Here is a 19,915-nt window from a genome sequence, read left to right on the forward strand (position 1 = left end):
GAGCTCCGCGCTGCCCCCGCTATGTGTAGAGCTCCGCGCTGTCCCCCGCTATGTGTGGAGCTCCGCGCTGCCCCCCGCTATGTGTAGAGCTCCGCGCTGCCCCCCGCTATGTGTAGAGCTCCGCGCTGCCCCCCGCTATGTGTAGAGCTCCGCGCTGCCTCCCGCTATGTGTAGAGCTCCGCGCTGCCCCCGCTATGTGTAGAGCTCCACGTGCTATGTGTAGAGCTCCGCGCTGCCCCCGCTATGTGTAGAGCTCCGTGCTGCTCCCCACACTTTGTAAAGCTTTGTGCAATCCTCTGCTCTGTGTAAATCTCCATGCTACCTCCACCCCTTGTCTTTCCATGTGTGTTTCATTTGCTCTGTGGTTTATCAGTTTATTTAGTTAATTGTTCCGTTGGCACGTGTGTTTCCTACTATCATTATTATTCATATGACGTCTGATCTCAACAAATGCAACAAATATGAATGTATTTCAAAGTGACCATTCAGTATCTGCTTGTTCCCACTCACAGGCTCTCAGTAATAATTGCCAGGCAGGCCATGTGTGCATACAAATATGCAGAGAAGAGACTTTTCTCTGCCTGCAGTGAATAATATGGAGGCTGCCTTTGTTTCTATAGTAACAGGTTATTGTGTATTATTTAAGGATTCATTTTGGGCATGGGTAGGTAGCATATAGAAAATCTCTACCATATCACTGATAAACAATGATGTAAATTGTCATTTGTGCTTTATTATAAATTAAAGAGACACTCTCTGGTTTAAATAGGAACCTTTCTGTGATTTGCAATTTCTGAACAAGTGTAGCCTAGTTTTTACCCCAGAACAGCTAATATTGCATAGATCATGTGCTTAGGAGGACGGTGCACATAGTCCACGCCTCGGCCTTTTTATGTATCACCTCCACGTGTTTGCTGCTGTTGAAAGCGGTAAAAGGTAAATAGAACAATACATATTTGGGAGGTTAATGTCTGCCTGAGACTAATATTTCATTGTATCATGTTGAAGTATTGGAAAGTATTTAGTTGCGACATCTTTGGAAGACTGGCATAGTAGTGGCAAGTAAGTATGGACACAATTGGCAGCAGGTAAAGCGCAGAAATGGCAGCAGGCAAGAAGCAGTGAGTAAAGAACTAATATCGGGCAAGGAGTATTGTTGCAGCATTCTGCACTGACTGTAAAAGTGAGAGTCCCATTAAAGCCAGTTCGGACCAAAAAAGCATATGGAAATGTATGCATCACTGTTAACAAGTATTATTATTATTATGATTTATATAGCGCCAACATTTTACACAGGGCTGTACATTATTTAGGGGTGCAAATGACAAGACAGTGACACAGGAGGAAGAGAGGACCCTGCCCAGAAGAGCTTACAATCTAGGAGGTGTGGCAAGTAACACACAATAGGAGGGGGGTGAGTATGCAATAATAAGCTGTTAGGGTTTCAAAATAAACCACAATTACAAGTTGCCTAACTTTCTTTACATTCAGAGAACAAAACTGACAACATTTTAACACCACAACATAGGTTATGCCATTGCCCACCCATTTCACAACATTATACTTGTTGACTGAACAGCTTTGTAGGATCATGGCAGGAAAAAATGTCATTGCTTCATGGGAAATGAGCATCTGCTTACCTATAATATAGAATGGCTATGCATACAAGATAAAAACTAAAATATTGTACCTGGCAGAGTCCATTTTATACAGCATTTTTTCTTTATATTATTTTATTTGACCATTTGAGACCTGAATAGTAGAATTGATATTCAATAGCTTGTGTTTGTATTTTTGCACTGTTTCCTGGGAACCCAGAAAGGCAGAAATCTGCTTCTTTATAGCCGGTCTGCATTTTACATTACAAGCTCTAGAGATGTTTGGTATATGTTCTGCAAAGAATGTACAAGAACAGATGGAGCTTTCCCCTTATATATTGCTCGCTGTCTCTTATACATAAAAAAAGAAAAATCCCACTTGCTCCAGCTGCAAAATGTGTTATGTATATTGCGTATCAAGAAGGAAGGACTTAGGCCATTCGGAATAAATGTTTTACAAGTCACTGTATGTGATTGAAATAAATCGAGAAACAGGATACAGAGGTTTGAAAGCCAAGGAAAGTTGGTGTATATGTGTATTTAGAAGGAAATGTATCCTGGTAATGACTTAATTATTTTTCCATTTATCTCTCTCTAAAATTGATATGTTATGTGGTTTAAGTCAAAACATTTGTAGGTATAGAAGTTGCATCACAACAAGAACTAAACTCCGTGGGTGAATAAAATGTAATCTTTAATGACTTCAGGTGAATCCTATGATTTTATACAGGAAATACATGCTAGCCCTTCATGACCAGATCCTATCATAAACTTTTGAGTTCACCATCATATCTGTATCAGGATTAGCTCATTGATGGCCACCATTTTTTTCTGTTGATTTCCATAGAAGTAATCCTTAGCAATATGGTCATTGTAGGGAAAGACGACTTTAAATGCCCCAGTAGGGTGGACCTGAACTAGAAGATACTGGAGTCGTTGGAGGAGGGATAAAGAGGCTTACTGACCTCACTGGCCTATAGGAACCTATGGGATGACCCATAGGAAACATGCTAGATGTAAACCAGGGGGTGTCAAACTCTGGCCTGTGGGTCAAATCTGGCTCTTAAGGTCCTTTTTTTTGGCCCCCCCCCCAAGAATTCTGAAAATGAACTACATCTGGCCCGCCCGTGTTACCACCTCACATCATCATTTTCAATACATGCAATACTTAGACATTATTCCTGTACACCCATCATGTGACACAAAGCCTAGGCAATGATCACATGGTCCCTGACTACCAGGGGCATTGTGTTTGTTTCAGTCCCTTAGAGACTGCATAGTGTAATATTTTGTGTCAGACAAACTTGTGATGTGAGAGGATGAACAACACACAGCCTGCATAGATGGAAAGAAATCAAGTCTTTTCAACCCTAAAGTGTGTGTAGAGGTGTTTGTTTTTGTTAGTTATGGATGAAGTAGTAAACTTCCTCAATTTTTTTATTAAATTTCAAGTTTGGCTCCCTTAAAGCTCACCCCCTCCCCTCCAAAAAAAAAAAAAATATAAACTCAGCTTCTCTTACTTTTGCCAGATCCTTTTTTGGGTGTTACACAGCTAACCCTGCAAAGACTCCCAGGCCCCTCTGTTTTTAGCACAAATTCTATTCATTCCTTTGGAAAGATTGTCTATTGTGCAGTGAGTGGACTATCCATAGAAATACATTTTTGAGATTTTCCCACACATATACAGAAGATGTATGGTTTTAGCCAGGAAAGTTTGTCACAGTGGGAAATGCTCTCAGTGGGCTGCATGTATGGATCTGGTAGAAACCAAAGGTAGATAGTATAAGACGTCTTGGGGTAAAAGGGGGTAATAAAATGTGTATGTAAACCCTGTTGTCACCTTAATGCAAAATGGCTCTTTAGGTGAAAATAAAAGGTGGTAAAAACTGAAAAAAACATCTTTTAGATCTCAGATCTTTATTTGCATCAAAGATCTTATGTGTATAAGGTAAATAGACCGTTGTCTGAAACTCATTGGGATAAAAAGCTATAGGATATATTACTAAACTTCTGTTTTATTCCTGTATTCTACCCCTGTATAGCCAGTAACAGAGTTACTTCAGCACTCCCTTCCCACATTGTCTGCACACAAGTGGTCACCCATGGCAAAATGTGCCCACACAGATATCTGCCAAAGTTATTGCAACAAATAATAAGGATTTACATATGCAACCTTAAGGCTACGTACAAACGTGCAATAATTGTCGTTGCAAAACGAACAATTGACGACCGATAAATATGCATGATTATTTTGAACAATCGTAAAGTGCATGTTTCTGTACATACTGTAACGATACGATTGTTCAAATATAATCCACCAATAATGTACACACACTAGATACGATCGTTTGAACAATGCAGGAAGTGACGCGTACCAGAGAAAATGTATTGCAGAACCATTCACGATCACTGAACGACCGTACACACGATAGATTGCGAACTATCGTCACCAATCAGATCTCCCGGAATGGTCGTTCGTTTCCTAAGAGCCTAAGAGCCCTCTTATGATTTGTGGTGGGAACTGGTGAGATAAATAAAGTGCCATTCAGAAAGCTTCCTATCTCTACACTTAGGATAAGATACCATGGGAACTATGTGTGTGCTCTTCAGCCACCCAGTAGACCCCATGAAGTTTCAAATATTTTATCCTTGTACACAAGTGGTTAAGCCATTAATTAGATTGTGACAGATGACATCAACCTTTGTATCTAAAATAAGTCTCTGGAAATGGTACAAAGGGTACAAGGTGAAAAGGTAAAATCGTTTCCTTCTCTGTATCAGGATTCTGTCTTCCTCCTTGCAGTTTGGTTTATCAAGTCATTATAGTCTGCAACAAATCCAGTGAGTTTTCTCTTAAGTCCTTATGGCCTAAAATAGATCTAAATCCCAAAACTTAAAAAAATACATATTTTTGCACATTGCCATGCTTTAGATGTATCCACTGAAGGAAATCTGTTTTATATTTGCCCATTCCCCGCCCCAAAAGTTTGGCCGTATTTGGTATAGAAAGCCCTTTGTTTGATCCTTTTTTTACATACTGTGTATATAATTGTATTGATATTTTACATATGGTTTTGGTGGTTTTATCGGTTTAAAAACAGTAAAGGTTTACAAACATGTATAGTGTGCAGTCTGTAGGTATCTCTATGAATAAAGGGAAGGTTCTTCTATATGCCATAGAACCCTGGAGGCTGGCACACGTACACAGCAGGGACTACAGGGGGTTCCTCTGGGACAGACAGTAATTTGGCAAGGTTTGGGGAGTAGTATTTAGCTTTATTTAGCTTTCTCTCTTGAGTTTTAAAAGATGGTCCAGCCCACAGTTCTTTCTTATCGCTAATCTTTAGACTATATTGTCATTAGAAGGTCTCATCTTAGGGAATTTATTAGCATTGTTTCTGATATGTTATGCTGACAGTATTTTGAGTTTGGTTTGTGTAATTATTTGGCCAAAACATTTTTACTGCTTGTCACTTATCCAGTGTCTCTTACTGGCCATAAGGTCTAACAGGCTGTCAGTGAATGAAAGCAGCAATGTGCATAAACAGGTCAGGCAGATTTCTGAAGACTTTAGCCTGGCAGGATGCGTAAATTAAACATATATGTGATCATGCTTACCTGCCAAACATTTAAAAATTGTACCCAGCAAGTTTGACTAGCACTTCAGCACTAAATATTATTTTTAAAAGCTGAAACCTTTATATTACGTTTGATTTTTGGCACGCATATTAAATACAGAGTTCAGGGGTCAGTAATATGTAGAATAGAGAGCAGGAAACACTAGGACATTGGCCAGGGGTAGAAGTCAGAAAGTAACACAGGAGTCAGAATTAGGTAATCTGTAATAGAGTGCAGGGGTCAGGTTCAAATATTGTAGGAATCAAGAGTAGGTAACACAGAGTTTGGGGAGTCAGTAGTTAGAACTGCAAAGCACAGGGGTAGGGAGTAATCAATGCATACCTTCTATACCCACAAGCAAAAACATCCCCATTCTAGTAGAAACATCTGTCCCTGTCCAACAAATGTCCCTATGCTAAAATCACCCAAAGCACACATTCCTCTCTCTCACCCTAAAATTCACGCAATAAACCTCAGTGGCAGTAGTGCCCTACAGAGTGAAAGGAGTCTCCATAGACTTGTCATGTGACTTCTTGAGCCGATAGGGAGCCTAGGATATCCCATGGCTCTGAAATGCCATATTCTTCTCTAATTTTAGGGGCAATGAACAGGCTGTGCCACTGGGAAAAAAAAGGGATTTAAAAATAAAATAATAGTGGACAGTTGCCACCCAAAGGTGCATGCCCTGGGTGCTACTAACCACTGCCATAAAAAATCCTAATTCCCCTTTATTCTCCTGTGGTCATGTATTATTCTGATACAAGTGCACAAAAGAAGGGTCCTACTTTAGGTGCCACGCCACAGCCCAAATTTGGTCTTTATATGTCTTTAAAATGGAAAGTAAGCATAAACTTGGAGGTCAGAAAGGTAATAGTATATGCTTATATATTTGATTTTGCTGACCTGTTTGACACTGTGCCATACTGATGCATTATGTAAAAAATCAGTTTTACTGATTTGTGTAAAATCTACTTGGAAAGAAACTTGTAAAGAATGTGTCCAGGCCATTAATTTTATGTTCCATAGTTTGTTTTGGGACTAGTATTGTTTAATTTGCTTCTAAGTGATGCAGAGTGTGGGATTCAAAGTGTAATTTTAATGTTTGCAGATGACAAAAAACTATGTAGTGTAATAGAAACCATGCAAGATATGTCAAGCCAACAAGCAGACCTAGACACGTTGGGGGATTGCACAATTTCATAGCAAATTAAAGTCTTTTTACAGTTTTTTCCACTTCCGATGAAGTAGGAAAACATTTGACCCTCTGATTTCCAATGCAAACTACAATTTAAGTTTATAGCAATATCTACAGTAAAACAGCAGATCAAGTCTAATAGAGATGTTTCTGTTCATGGACCTTAATGAAGGCTGTGTCCCAATAAGTTTCACATCTATCCAACTGCTATAGTGTTGTACTGTATACTATCATGTGCTGTGGTATGGAGGCTCATTCATAAACATCAGTTCACCCTCCATCATGGCACAAATTTGTCGTCTAATCCCCAAGGTAAACCAGAGCAGATGCACTGAAAGAATGAGACCAGAGTACTGAGAACAGAAGAAAAGAGGTTCCAAAAGATATATATACTTCGTGTCATTGTTTGTATACAGGTTGAGAGTTTTTGTAAATAAGGGTATTTTGGATGTTGATACATAGTGGAGATTGCTTGAGCCCCTGTGGAAAATCAAGCAGCCTGAGAGATCACACTAGATTATTTTGTTCTCCACGCAGATCCTGTAGGTTGTCGCACTCTATTCCCTGACCCTGATGATCTATTCCTTGTTGGCTTTAGCACCACAAAATGTGTTGATGATGTGTATTAATCTTTGACCAATAAATACAATTTTATAAAAAAGATACAAATTTGAAACTTTTCTTTTTCCACATGGGCACCTTTGCTTTCCCTACATTTTTGCTATTCTCTGGGATTCTCTGGTCTTGCTATTTTTTGGAAATTTACCCAATCTTTCTTACGAAAATTTAGACTTTACGCCTGAAGAAAATGTCATTTTTTGGTGACACCTGAAATGTGATGTATTCTCCTACTTAAAAACGGCCTTTATTCCTCTTTTAGTCTTCTTCTTTTAATATCTCTGGCTCTCCAAACATATATACATCACAAAAAATGACATCAAAGTTCCAACCTGTTTCGGTTTACACTTGCCTTAGAAGGTGCCTTGACCATAACTGTTGTTACTGTTAGGCTATTTGTTAAATAAATCTAAGATTTAATCTGTTCCTGCCACCAACATATTTTGGCTTTCTAAATCAATAATACCTGACAAAGTTTCTAAGTCTGCTCCACCCTGACCAAAAATATTTCCCCACTTACACCTACCGCTGACTCTGTGGAAGTACTTTACTTGATCTGTTGCCTCTGATGTAAGATCTTGCCTTGTATGGCCAACATTACTTCTCTTGTATCATCTGATCTCAATATTACACTTTTTTTCTATTTTTACTACTACATATTATTTGCATTAAGTAATTTTAGTCTTTTCATCATAGTTAAATAGTGTTTGTATTAAATTCACTTTGTTTTAAACAAAGAACTGCTGACCCTGGACTGCGCTGATACTACATTTTAGTGAACGTTTGAGTGTAGTGTGGATAGATTTGACTGCTTTTTTGAAAGATTTTCTTAGAAAATGTAATTTAGAAGTTATTTCATAACTATTTTCTATTTCTGGAAGACATTTTGTCCAGTGTTTATGCTCTGTGTTTAGGCTATAGGCAATTTAGAAATCACTTAGTAGTTCTAGAATTGTAAACATGTACAGATGAGTTTATATATAATTATGATGGACAGTAGTTTCTCACTCTATTCAGTGTGTGGAACATATGGTTAGGTTATGGCATATAATCACTGGTGTCAAAGGGAGAGACGGTGCCCCTTTATTTGCATTAATGTGATATATAGTGCCAGTGGGTTGAATATTGCCCTAACAGCCAATCAAAAGCAGGAAAAAACGTTACAAAGAAGCTTTCAGACCATCACAGTATTGTATACTTTCCTTGTAGTTTACTGCTCAAAGTTTTTCATTACTGCCAGTAGTAGTTCGAAGTGTTCTTTCATTGCCACTCAAAAATAAAAAACCCTCCCATCTAATTTATTTGTATTGACACTTTTCCACCTACTTCTGCCTTTCTTAACTCCTTTTTTTTTGTCCTGTGTAATGATTGAGATGGTCTTCCTGGTATAGTGCCATTATCAGTCTCAAGACTTTTGAGAACAGTGCTGAGTCAATTACATGAGCAGGAAATGACTTTTTTGGGTTAGTTCTATATACAGACAATCCACAGACGTATGTTTGAATTTCAGAAACTAATAGCTGGCTTTTAAATGAACTAGAAATTAATTCTTATTAATGCTAGACACAATTAAGCCTGTCAAAAAATCAATAATATGCGGCCCACCAGCACTGTTGACCACAGTATAAAATACATGTGTACGAACAAAAGCTATTTTATATTTCGTTAGAGTTAATCAACAGCTATTTTTGGCCTGCTACTCGGCGGGCATAATCGGCAGGACGGGAGTCCCCCCCCCATGTGTGCACAGGGAAAGCCCTACGTCATTATAGTGGGCGTAAGCTGTGTGGGATCCACGCAGACCACACCCACACTAACCCTGAGTATGTGCTGAATGGTCGGCTAATGAGAATGGAAATACTTATTTAAAATGTCATAAACTTGAAACGTCATGAAAGGTAATTTTCCATGACAGTATACAAAAAAAAAAGAAAGAAAGATGTGAGAGGTCAACATCTTTGGTATGGTGTTGTGAAAGGTAGTGGGAGCACAAGGCACCACCAAGAATCTTCACAATTGGGCAGAAATAAGCCAGCACGTGTTATATGATTCACTGGTGCCCAAAAAAATGTAAAATATCAAGGCTTTACATGACATAAGCCAAGTATGGTGACCACATGGTAATCTCCCTTCTTATACAAACCCAACAAAGAATTCATAGAATTTTCCAATGGGAGATAAGGGAAGGATCTTTGGAAATATGGAACCCATGTTTTGTCTGAGGAGAAGGATAAGTTTCCTAATTATTAGATTAAATGTACATTTGTACAGCAGCATTACCAAGTGTAAACATTTCTAACTGTGCTTTATTGTAAATCATAAAACTGCACTAACTAATATAGTATAGACCTCTCCCCGATACTTTTATAATCCACAGTTGCCTGGCAACTCGTAAACAGATTTAATGAAAATAAGTATAGTAGGCGTCAGCCTTTATTTCTTTGTGCAATCATATTATTGTGTGTGTATAGTGGTTTTGTTGATCATAATAGCTTTCAAAAAAGGTTACCATTGGATGGTGGAATAGATCTGCATGCAACATCCCGGGGCTGTTTTCTGCCCCCACAGCTTCTTTAGAAGTAAACTGAGCCACTTGCAAATGGTTTTTACCAGCATTAAATAAAAAATAAAAAAAAATGAAAAGAAACCCGACATTTGCAAATGCCTAAGCCTATCAGTGACAGCCAGTGACAGCGCTTAGATTTTGACCATAGGTGCAATGGGGTGGTACCTGCCATGGTAAAATACTACTAGTCTGAACTTAGCCCAAGCAAATCTTTTGATTGGCCTATTTAAATGTTAAAATAAATATTTTGCTGTTTAAGTAAAAATCCTACAGCTGTCACACAAAAAAGTATTAAAATGTTAATATCCAAGTGCCAACAACAAATAATATTATTGCCATAGTTGTACAACTGAATAAATAAAACCCTTACATTTTAAAAACCACATTACATAGACCAAAAATGGCATCTGCAAATGTAATTGATGGTAATACCTGTGTCATTTTAACAATTATGATGTCATCCATGATTCTTCATGCACCTCCTTATAAATGAGTACATCACTCAGTAGTGTTCCCATATTTCCATAATATATAATGAATATCTAGCCGTTGTTGAAAGGCCTCTGAATTGTTTGCACTGTGATGAGAGCAGGAGATAGCAATCACAGAAGGTTGGGGCTCGCAGCACCTGTATGCTATTTAGGTACCAGTTCTATTTTTGTATATGCAGAATCTGTTTCCATGACATAATTCCTATGCCTGCAGGGCTGTTACCGAAAGCAGAATGTGGGCACCAGATGAAATCTGTTTGCATGTGCTTAATATTGGGTAATGATCTACAGGAATAACATTTTGTGATTAACCATTTTATGTGATGCTGTTATTTTACCAATACCTTTTAGATCTTTTAACATATTATTTTTTAATATAGTATATTATTTAACAATAATATAAATATAATATATAGTATTATATTTATTAAAGTATATATTTATAGACGTGCTTTAGCCTGACATTCTGATTTATTTAGGGATTTATGTCTTTAAAAAATTTAGCAGTACCTTAATGATCTCAAATCCGATATTCAGTGCTTTATGTATATTGCTGGATCCTTGAGGCTGGAGCTTGTAATAAGGGAAATATAAAATATTTACATTTGAAGTACAAGTGAAAATTTAGCCAGTGTGGTGGCAACCTACAGTTAACATGTGCATGAAACATAAGTCATTATTATTTACTTACAGACCTCTTTAAGTTTTCAATATAATCAGCGAGCAATGGTTTTCCTTTCCTAGTTTCAGCAGCGGTTGGCAGCTGGTTTGATCATGAGCAGATCACTCATTGATTGACTCGTTCAGTTCTGGAAACAAACCCTGTTCCTCCAGTATTCTTATATTACAACACTTTTAAACATTGAACTTCTATAGCATCAAAGTCCGCAGTCAACGTGTCTCTTGTACAGTGCAAATCATCTACTTAAAGTATATATCTGTGCAAACTATACGGGCTACCAGGTAGTCCCCAAGTTACATACAAAAAGAGACTGTAGGTTTGTTCTTAAGTTGAATTTGTATGTAAGTCAGAACAGGTACATTATTTTAATAAATGCAATTAGGACAGATGTTTGTCTCAAATTATTATTAGGCAGCGTGGTGTCAGTTACTGTATAAAATCCTCACTGTGAGTTAATCATAAACAAAGTAAAAACAAATTCATTATCTTCTGGAGCAAGCTGTGCAAGAAGAAACAGCCGCAGAGTTTGTCTTGGTCATTAAAGAGTTACAAGATGTTACAGATCAGCTCAGCTCTTAAGATCTGCAGGAGTGAGCAGGGAACCCCCGTCCCTATCCAGGAGTTAGCTGTATGTCGGATGTCCTTAACTCGGCGACTAACTGTATATATAAAAAGAACATGGGAAGATCTCAGTGACACCTAATAAAGAGGCACAAGACCACTTCATTCTGCTGCGTGCTAAATATTCCAATAAACTACTAAATTATGCTGCATTGTCACCTACTGTCATCTTGGCCATTAATCCATGAACTTCCATTTGCGTCAGTAAAAATCGTGTTTTGACATAAAGCTGCATTTATAACATAACTATTTCCTACTGATTCTATTTACTGTCGTAACCTGTGGTTATGTTATGATGCAGCTTTTACAAAATGTTGCCTTGTATTATCTTTGGCATTTTTATACTCGGCCTTTAGCTGCTCAGATAGTCAAAGCTAACCTCGTGTCTCTAAAACAGGAAACTACAGTCGACTTCATTCAAAAGAGTACTTGTGTTTCACAAACGCAGGAAGTTGGGTGAGCTATGACTGTTAGAAACCACTGACTGTGACTGTTGTAAAGTGCTTGGCCTCATGTCTTGTTTATTACCTCATAATCCTGGGCACAGAAACGCCATTGTTCTGGCTTTTCTATAGGTGTTATAAATGGTTCTTTCCAGTCTGTGCTATAATAACAGATTTTTACCTTACAAGCTGACGTGTTTGTGTAACACAGTCTATCAGTAAAAACAAAACATGCATGGGCTGAAAACTACAATTTTGGCATTGTACTAATACTTTTGAGTTTGAACATTATCCTACATAATAGTAAATACAATAGGCCTGATTTATTATAGCACTTCAAGGTTTGCTGGATCACCCATGATAGTCTATCTTCTCCAGTCTTGAAGAACTTTAATTAATCAGGTCCTATGTGCTATTAGGACTTGAAATATACATTAAGAGAAAAATAATTGTGGATGCAGCTATGTATTTAAATTTGAATTATTGATAAAAAATAAAAAAGCATCTTACTAGGTAAGCACCATGCCAAAAGACCCTTTCCAGCGACAAAAGACTGCACGATGCATGAACAAGCGCTGTACATACAGCACCGTTCTGCTCTATGGAGAGGGGAGGGGGGGAACAATGGAGTGGCACCCTGCTGCGTGCTCCCCCCTTCACTTTCATTACGATCGTTCCTCATTCGTCATCCATGGATCCTCCAGGATGGTCGTACGGGTGATGAGCGCTGTACACACGCCAGATTCTCATCAGATATCAGCCCTGAGCCGATCGGACGAGAATCATCTGACGTGTGTACGTAGCCAAAGTCAAATGATTTGTTTAGGCTTGTTCAGTTTTTACATGTGGAACAACTCATGCATTATGCTGCATGTCAGTTAAACCCCCAATCTTTCCTGGGGCTGGTTCTCATCTGCATGGTACAATTTGTGATGTTAGTATGAAACCACAGAAAAATCAATTATTGGATGTGCTTTTTGTAAGGTTTCCTGCCTTTTGAACTTCAGAAATGCTCCATGCACGTTCAAGATGGCGGCACCCTGGAGCCGTCTCAGGGCTTTTGGATGTCTACATTAATTATAATTACTGTTATTATTTTTATTAATAATAATAATAATAATAATAATAGTAATAAACAGTATTTATTTAGTGCCAACATATTATGCAGCGCTGTACATTAAATAGGAGTTGCAAATGACAGACAGTGACACAGGCGGATCTAACAATCTTGGAGGTGGGGAAGCAGCATACAATAGGAGGGTATAGAGTGACCTTATTTTTTGTCACAAGTTTCCAATATTGATGCTTTTTATTCCCCTAAAGTACAACTCCAAACAAACGTTTTTTTTTTTTTTTGGCTGGTGCTGGAACAGTAAGGACCTTTGCCATATTTCCTTTCCTGTTGAGCAGATTTTCTTCTGCTCCCTACCTTAGTGACAATGAAAAAATCAACAGCACATGAACTCTAGTATTAGTTATAATGTTCAGATTTAAACTCTAGTATTATTTATAATGTTCACATTGATTACCTGCTGCTTGGATATGGCCAAAATAATCTTTAAATGATCTGACAAATTGAATCAAACAGGTTAAACTGCATTTTACTGCCTTACAGAATAAACCAATTTCATTATTACCTGAATGCTGGAGAAGACACCCGCTATTTTGCCACATTTGTTTTTTTCCTCTCACTTCTATATTTAGTGCACCACTTCATCATATAAATGTCAGACTCCCTAATGCCTCCCTCCAGATTCTGTGGTTGCAGCATTTTTACCAGGAGAAAATAAAAATGACAGTTTGGCCCTAACGCTGTGCAAACATGTTGTTTTTTGACTCCGTCAGCACCAAAAAAGGCCTCTTCTGCAAAATGCAGAATGACACAGAGCAGAACATTTACAGCTCAATCTAGAAAATGCCATGAAGCATAAACATTGTCCAGTAAAAAGATAGATGGAATCCAGACCAAGATTTGAACACAGCAAAGAAGATGAATGTTTTGATCAATAACCTGGCAACTGGATGCCATAATGACAAAGAATACAAGCAAACTGATGATGATTAATGATACGAAGCAGAGGAATTGTAGTGATAAATGTTTAGGTAATAAGGAAATAAACGATGGCAGCAAATAGGGATAAATGTGATAATTGATTGGCTTGTTGTAATGCAGGGATCCAACAATGTCAGAATTAGTTGAACTCATTTCAGCTTAAAGAAGAACTCTGGTATAAATAAATCTAATCTATCGTTTGTCATAGCTGAGTGGTTTAAGTATATCCGTTTAATTTGTTAACAACTTTTTCCCCTATTTACTGAAACTGGGTGGGCTGCAGCTGGCTGATCATATGAACGCCTATTCATTGAGCAGGTTTCTTTCCTGCGACAGAGGAAGCACACAAATATGTTTAATTATTCCACATGTATATGTATGTTAGATCATAAAGAAACCATAAATCAGCTCCAAGCAAAGTCTGTTACAAGGCCTTATACACACAAATTAGAAAAGGGGTAACAGCCCATGTGTGAGAGGTACACTAACCCCCCCATCCTGATACTTTGGGCAGAACAGTTGTGTAGAACTTAATGGCTCAGTACACAAAAATCAGTAAAGCAACAGCTGTGCATCACTCCACCACTAAACAGTTTATTTGTGGTTTTACATGATTTTTTTATTATATATTAGAAATGTTTGTTGTTGTACAGTACGGTGTATTGAAATATGTTTTTACAGTTGTTTTCCTGCCATTGACCAGTTCATCTTGTTTTTCACAGACCTTCACAGCTTGGTGTAACTCTCATCTCCGGAAAGCTGGGACACAGATTGAGAACATAGATGAGGATTTCAGAGATGGCCTTAAACTCATGTTACTACTTGAAGTCATTTCAGGTGTGTAAACCACAGAATAGAACACTGATGCTCTTTGATGTTGGAGCATAGAATATAAACATTTAAAGTAGACTCATGCAATGTGATTGTGAAAACTGCCATTGCAGAACTCATTCTATGACCTTGATGTAAAGCTAATATTTTGGTTACAGTAGTAAACAGTATAAATGCAGAGGATAAGATACCAACTTGGCAAGCATTATTATTTAGAAGGTCATTAATGACAGTTTTTAGTGTAGACCAGCTTTCATTTTGCAATATGAGCCATGGGCCCACCAAAGTATAACTTATGTATAACTAGAAGAAATGGGAGCAATATATTACCATTTTTGGGTGATCAGCACACCATACAGAATTCTGAATATTACCAAATAAATTAAATAGTGTCAACATGCAATTCATAGAACATATAGTACCTTGTCTTATCTCTGGAGTACTATCAGATTCCTTATGGGCAGTACTGGACAGAGTGCTTACTTTTCTTGTGTGTAATAAAGAAGGTATTTGCAGTTGACATTGTGCTGAAGTTTATTTTTTGCTAGCTTTATACATTTCAAGGCCAAAACAATCCCAAGCCGTTGGGGGCAGTGGTACAAACTGGGGTGCTTTATTCGGTAATTATTCTAGGTTCAGTAATGCTATGTGCCCACAAAAAGAGATCTTTCATTTATCTGACTATACCTAATGACCAGGTATTCGCATCAGTGGATTTTTACTTCCCTGATGGTATGGGCATATCCAGGATTGTGAAAAATGGTTCAGGGAACATGAGGCATCATTTAAACACAAGGGTTGGCCACCAATAGACCTTTAACCCAATTGACAATCCTTGGGATGCAGCAATCCAACTCTCCGATCATCAATACAAGATTTTGACGAAAAATGAATTAAACTATGGATGGAAATAAAAGTGGCATTGTGTAAGCCTGGTGTATGGTGAATGTGTGCCATAATAAAAGCTAAAGGCAATCCAACAAATTATTATAGTTTCTGATTTTTGTTTTTTTGACCAGACAGTGGAAGTCAGAGTGATGTACTTTGTATGAAAGTGTAATTCAGTAATAGGAAAGATTTTAATTTTAGCTAAGTATATATTTTTTCCTGCCTTTGGATTAATTTATCTACAGTTATACCAGAAAAAATAGACATCACAAAACAATGGCCTTATGCCACCTGAAGATTTTGAAAGACTTGACCTGTTGCAAGAATTGCCTCATATATAACAATTTTGAATACATTTCTAAAGAAATTAGAGAACAGTAAAATGCACCTCAAACTTAAATAAATGTTATCAGACCCCTTAGTTAGTAATATTCACTCACAGTACCTTCCCATGCTTGCCATCACCTCTGATATTTATTTATTTTTACAAGAGATACTTGAATTAGACGTTTATTATTTGTACCTAATGCATTTGTAACTACAAACCTAAAACATTTTTTTTTCTTCCCAACAGGCGAACGCTTGCCCAAACCTGAACGTGGTAAAATGCGAGTGCACAAAATCTCCAATGTCAACAAAGCTCTTGATTTTATTGCCAGTAAAGGGGTTAAACTGGTTTCTATTGGTGCAGAAGGTGAGAAGACCTGTGAAACATGAATTACCTAAATATTGTCAGATGGGTGATACAGAAACACATCTGGTTGGTGTGGGGATTGTTTTCTAGTCATGGTGTAAAACTAATAGGTAAATCATTCTATTAGCATTTCTAAACCCACACAAAAGAATGCGTATCTCTCAAGATTCATATAGCTGGCCATCGCCAAATGACTGTGAAACTATATGAGCCAATAAAACAGAATCAAGCCTTTCTAAACTTTTTTTATTGCTGGGAAAAGTAATTTTCAGGTCTCAGGGAACCCCTTTTAAAACCAAGGGTCAGTGATTAAAAAGACTCCTAAATTGGTGGCCAGTAGAAAGAATATCCCCTTATAGCGGTGTCTATAATAAACCCTTTATAGAACTATGCAGGAATCAAATGGGAGGTCATCAGCCACAGTTCGAGGAACCCCTAGTGACCTCTGGGGGAACCCTGGCTGAGAATGGCTGCACTAGATGGACACAAGTTTGTGGGTACCAGACCCCACAATAATAGAAACTCACCACATTCATGAACCTGAAAGCTGTTGGACTCTCTGCTGATAAATTAATTGCCCTGTAGGAGTTCAAAGTGTAATACATATCAGGCATGTAGCATGACAAACTTTGCATTACTTTCCTGGTTCAGTGTCCCTGTCTTATCAGTCCGTTTCACTTTTATTACAAGTTCATTGTAAATTTTTACATGTAAATTCAATCATTTTCTAAAGTTCTGTGATATCTTAAGCTGGCCATATACAGTAAACTGACTGGTTGTTGCTGAATAATCAGGCTATTGGAATGTCCTACTTGACTGTACAGTAACTGTTCCCCATATTTGGAGGGCACCATATGTGGCCCATTAATTTACATTGCAGCCATGTACAACTATCTTAAGATGTAGTAATTGCAGCAAAAGTGGCAATCGGGACGTTTTGAAATGCACAACATGGATCATGTTAATATCCATGAACTCTTATAAATCAGATATAATACCCAATTTTAAATTGTGCCAGCAATGGTAAATGTGCCAGTAAATAGCAAACATTCGTAAATTTGCAAACTGACAATCTCAATTGTGCGGGATATGTGAAAATGAAGATAGCTGAAAAATATATATCCTGTGTAGAAATACCATATGTTTTCCTATGTAAACACTTAAACATGGAATATTTGTTCATTGCGGCTCTTCTAGAGGTCATTGTGGCTGAAGGAGCCACAAAACATTCCACAAAAGTGTTAAATAAAAGTATTTAGTGTATGCTGGAGATTGAAGATATTGGGCCTGATTAATTAAAGCTCTTCAAGGCTGTAGAGTATACACTTTTATTAGTGAAGCTGGGTGATCCAAAAAATCTGGAATGGATCTGGACCAGGATTGAAATCATTTGCTAACAAATAGCAAATGACTTTAGGAAATACGTTCCAGGTCTGCTGGATCACCCAGTTTTACTGATGAAAGTGTATCTTCTCCTGCCTTGGAGAGTTTTAATAAATTAATCTCGGTGTGTAGGATTATCAAGGCCTCTATGCCCTAGATAGATGTGAAGACATATTTATAACCAGGAGGGGGGATGGGACTAGTGCCCCCCCCCCTATCAAAAACTAATCAAAAACTTATACATGGGTCAGTGGAGACAAAGAAGAACACCAAAGGAAAACTTTTTTTAAAAGCTTTGCCTTTTTTGACCACCTTTGGACAGTTGGTTAGTCAAGAATTTGAAGTTTTCTGAATAATCTGCAGAAGGGTAGCTGGATTCTCTCGGTTTTAAAGATATGCAGCCGTATTCTCCACAGGGTGCTGATTGGTAGATCATGCACTCCAGTGAGAGTTAGAATGCTTAGTACTGATTTCCTCTACCTGCTGAAGCCATGTGAGAGGAGTCTTCATTAGGATGGGCCATGAATATCTTCTAGTTGGCATACTAAATCTAAATACCAAATATTACTTTAATATCATGTTATAAATATTATAGTTTATTTGCACCCAGCTTATAACCATTAGGAGGTTGAATGGGATGTGATGATCATTAACTGAGTTAGTGTTCACATGCCAACTATCTCTGTACCATATAACAAATATTTATGACCTGAAACTCATAATTTAATCTGAGGATAAATTAGGCCAGATTTTAATGATAACTCCACCTTTCTACAACCAACTGTTTAAACAAGCTAGTAAACTTTGTTTACTCTATTTACCGGTATTCATATTTTTTGCCATTCTTTGCAGTCTGTTGAAATTATTATGATGAATGGAAATTGTTCATATTATGCTTGCTGATGGGAACTCCAGAGCTAGATGTCAATAGCCCTTGTCATTTTTTTGTCAACTCTATGGCACTCTTAGCTGTATGACATTGAAGTGGCAGGTATGTGTGTGACCACCCTTTTGCCTAGCATCCACCTTCTCCTTCTATAATGTTCACACTCATAGCAGGAGGAGTATTTATTTTAGTATAGTGAAGTAAGTAAGGCATATAGATATTTTATATGGATGAAGTATAAAATCTTAGACTGTAAGCTGTACTTTTTTATCTAAAGTATGACTGCAAATGAATAAAAGTTAAAATAACATTTCTAAATTAAAAAAAAAATTAAATGTTTTTTTAGGTACTAAATATATATATATATATGTAATAATAAGTATTTGTACTCTGTTTGATTTCCAGAAATTGTGGATGGCAATGCCAAAATGACCCTAGGAATGATCTGGACTATTATCCTTCGCTTTGCTATTCAGGACATTTCTGTTGAAGGTAATTTTATTTATTTTTTCCTAGCATATTGTGTATTTGTGTGATACAATATGGTAAGCTAAAAAGATGTAGTAATTGGTTCTGTAATATTAAATTATATATTATTGGGACAAGTAAAGTCCTATATTTCAAATAACATCTGGGAACAATATTTAGGAAAGAATTGTAAAAAAAGAATCCTTTGTTTCCTTTTTTTATATTATTAATAAAAGCTGAACTCCAGGCTAAATTATGTGCTGCCAATGCAAAAAAAAAAATTAGGCTCCTAGAACAAGAGGTACTTGGACATAGCTGTAGGATTTTTCAGGTCCTCTTTCATTTCCCCCAACATACTTTATCCTAGTACCAGGCTCTGATTGAAGAAATGTAAAATGTGCTTCCAGAAGGAGTAGTGACAGATTTTTATATTTCACTTATGTATTTAATGACTGTTTTTATTGCCTGTTACCCTGTGAGATATCAAGTGGTATCTGTGCTGGAAAAGCCTGCCACATCCACCAGGATATAGCATATAAAAGCCATTACCAAGTAAACCCACCCAAGGGTGACAACTGTGTATAATTTATGGGACATAAATTATCTGCCACTAACCATTGATATTAAAGTAAATAACTTTTCCCATTTTCACAGAAACTTCTGCCAAAGAAGGGCTGCTGTTGTGGTGTCAAAGAAAAACCGCACCATACAAGAATGTAAATATACAGAACTTCCACATCAGGTGAGTGCATCTCTGATGCTGGTGTGTTAGGTAGGATCAGAAACAAGGAGTTTAGTGTTATGTACCATGAGATGTTCTTATTACGGTTGGGTAAGACTGCTGCAAAACCTGTTATCAACGTAAGGTCAGGATGTTGAC

The 19,915-nt window shown here is 37.4% G+C and overlaps 1 protein-coding gene across 5 annotated transcripts in view; it reads left to right on the plus strand.

Annotated features, from left to right (window-relative positions):
- The window catches only part of ACTN1 (actinin alpha 1), an 83,598-nt gene that overhangs the window by 23,748 nt on the left and 39,935 nt on the right, over window positions 1-19,915 (plus strand). For all 5 annotated transcript variants that reach the window (XM_072427734.1, XM_072427730.1, XM_072427732.1 and 2 more), the window contains exons 2-5: window positions 14,608-14,722; window positions 16,179-16,298; window positions 18,973-19,059; window positions 19,690-19,777. In XM_072427734.1, coding sequence (XP_072283835.1) covers window positions 14,608-14,722; window positions 16,179-16,298; window positions 18,973-19,059; window positions 19,690-19,777 — 410 coding nt within the window. The remainder of the gene's footprint in view (window positions 1-14,607; window positions 14,723-16,178; window positions 16,299-18,972; window positions 19,060-19,689; window positions 19,778-19,915) is intronic.

This window comes from Pyxicephalus adspersus, chromosome 12 (genome assembly GCF_032062135.1).
Source record: "Pyxicephalus adspersus chromosome 12, UCB_Pads_2.0, whole genome shotgun sequence".
In the NCBI taxonomy this organism is placed as follows: domain Eukaryota; kingdom Metazoa; phylum Chordata; class Amphibia; order Anura; family Pyxicephalidae; genus Pyxicephalus; species Pyxicephalus adspersus.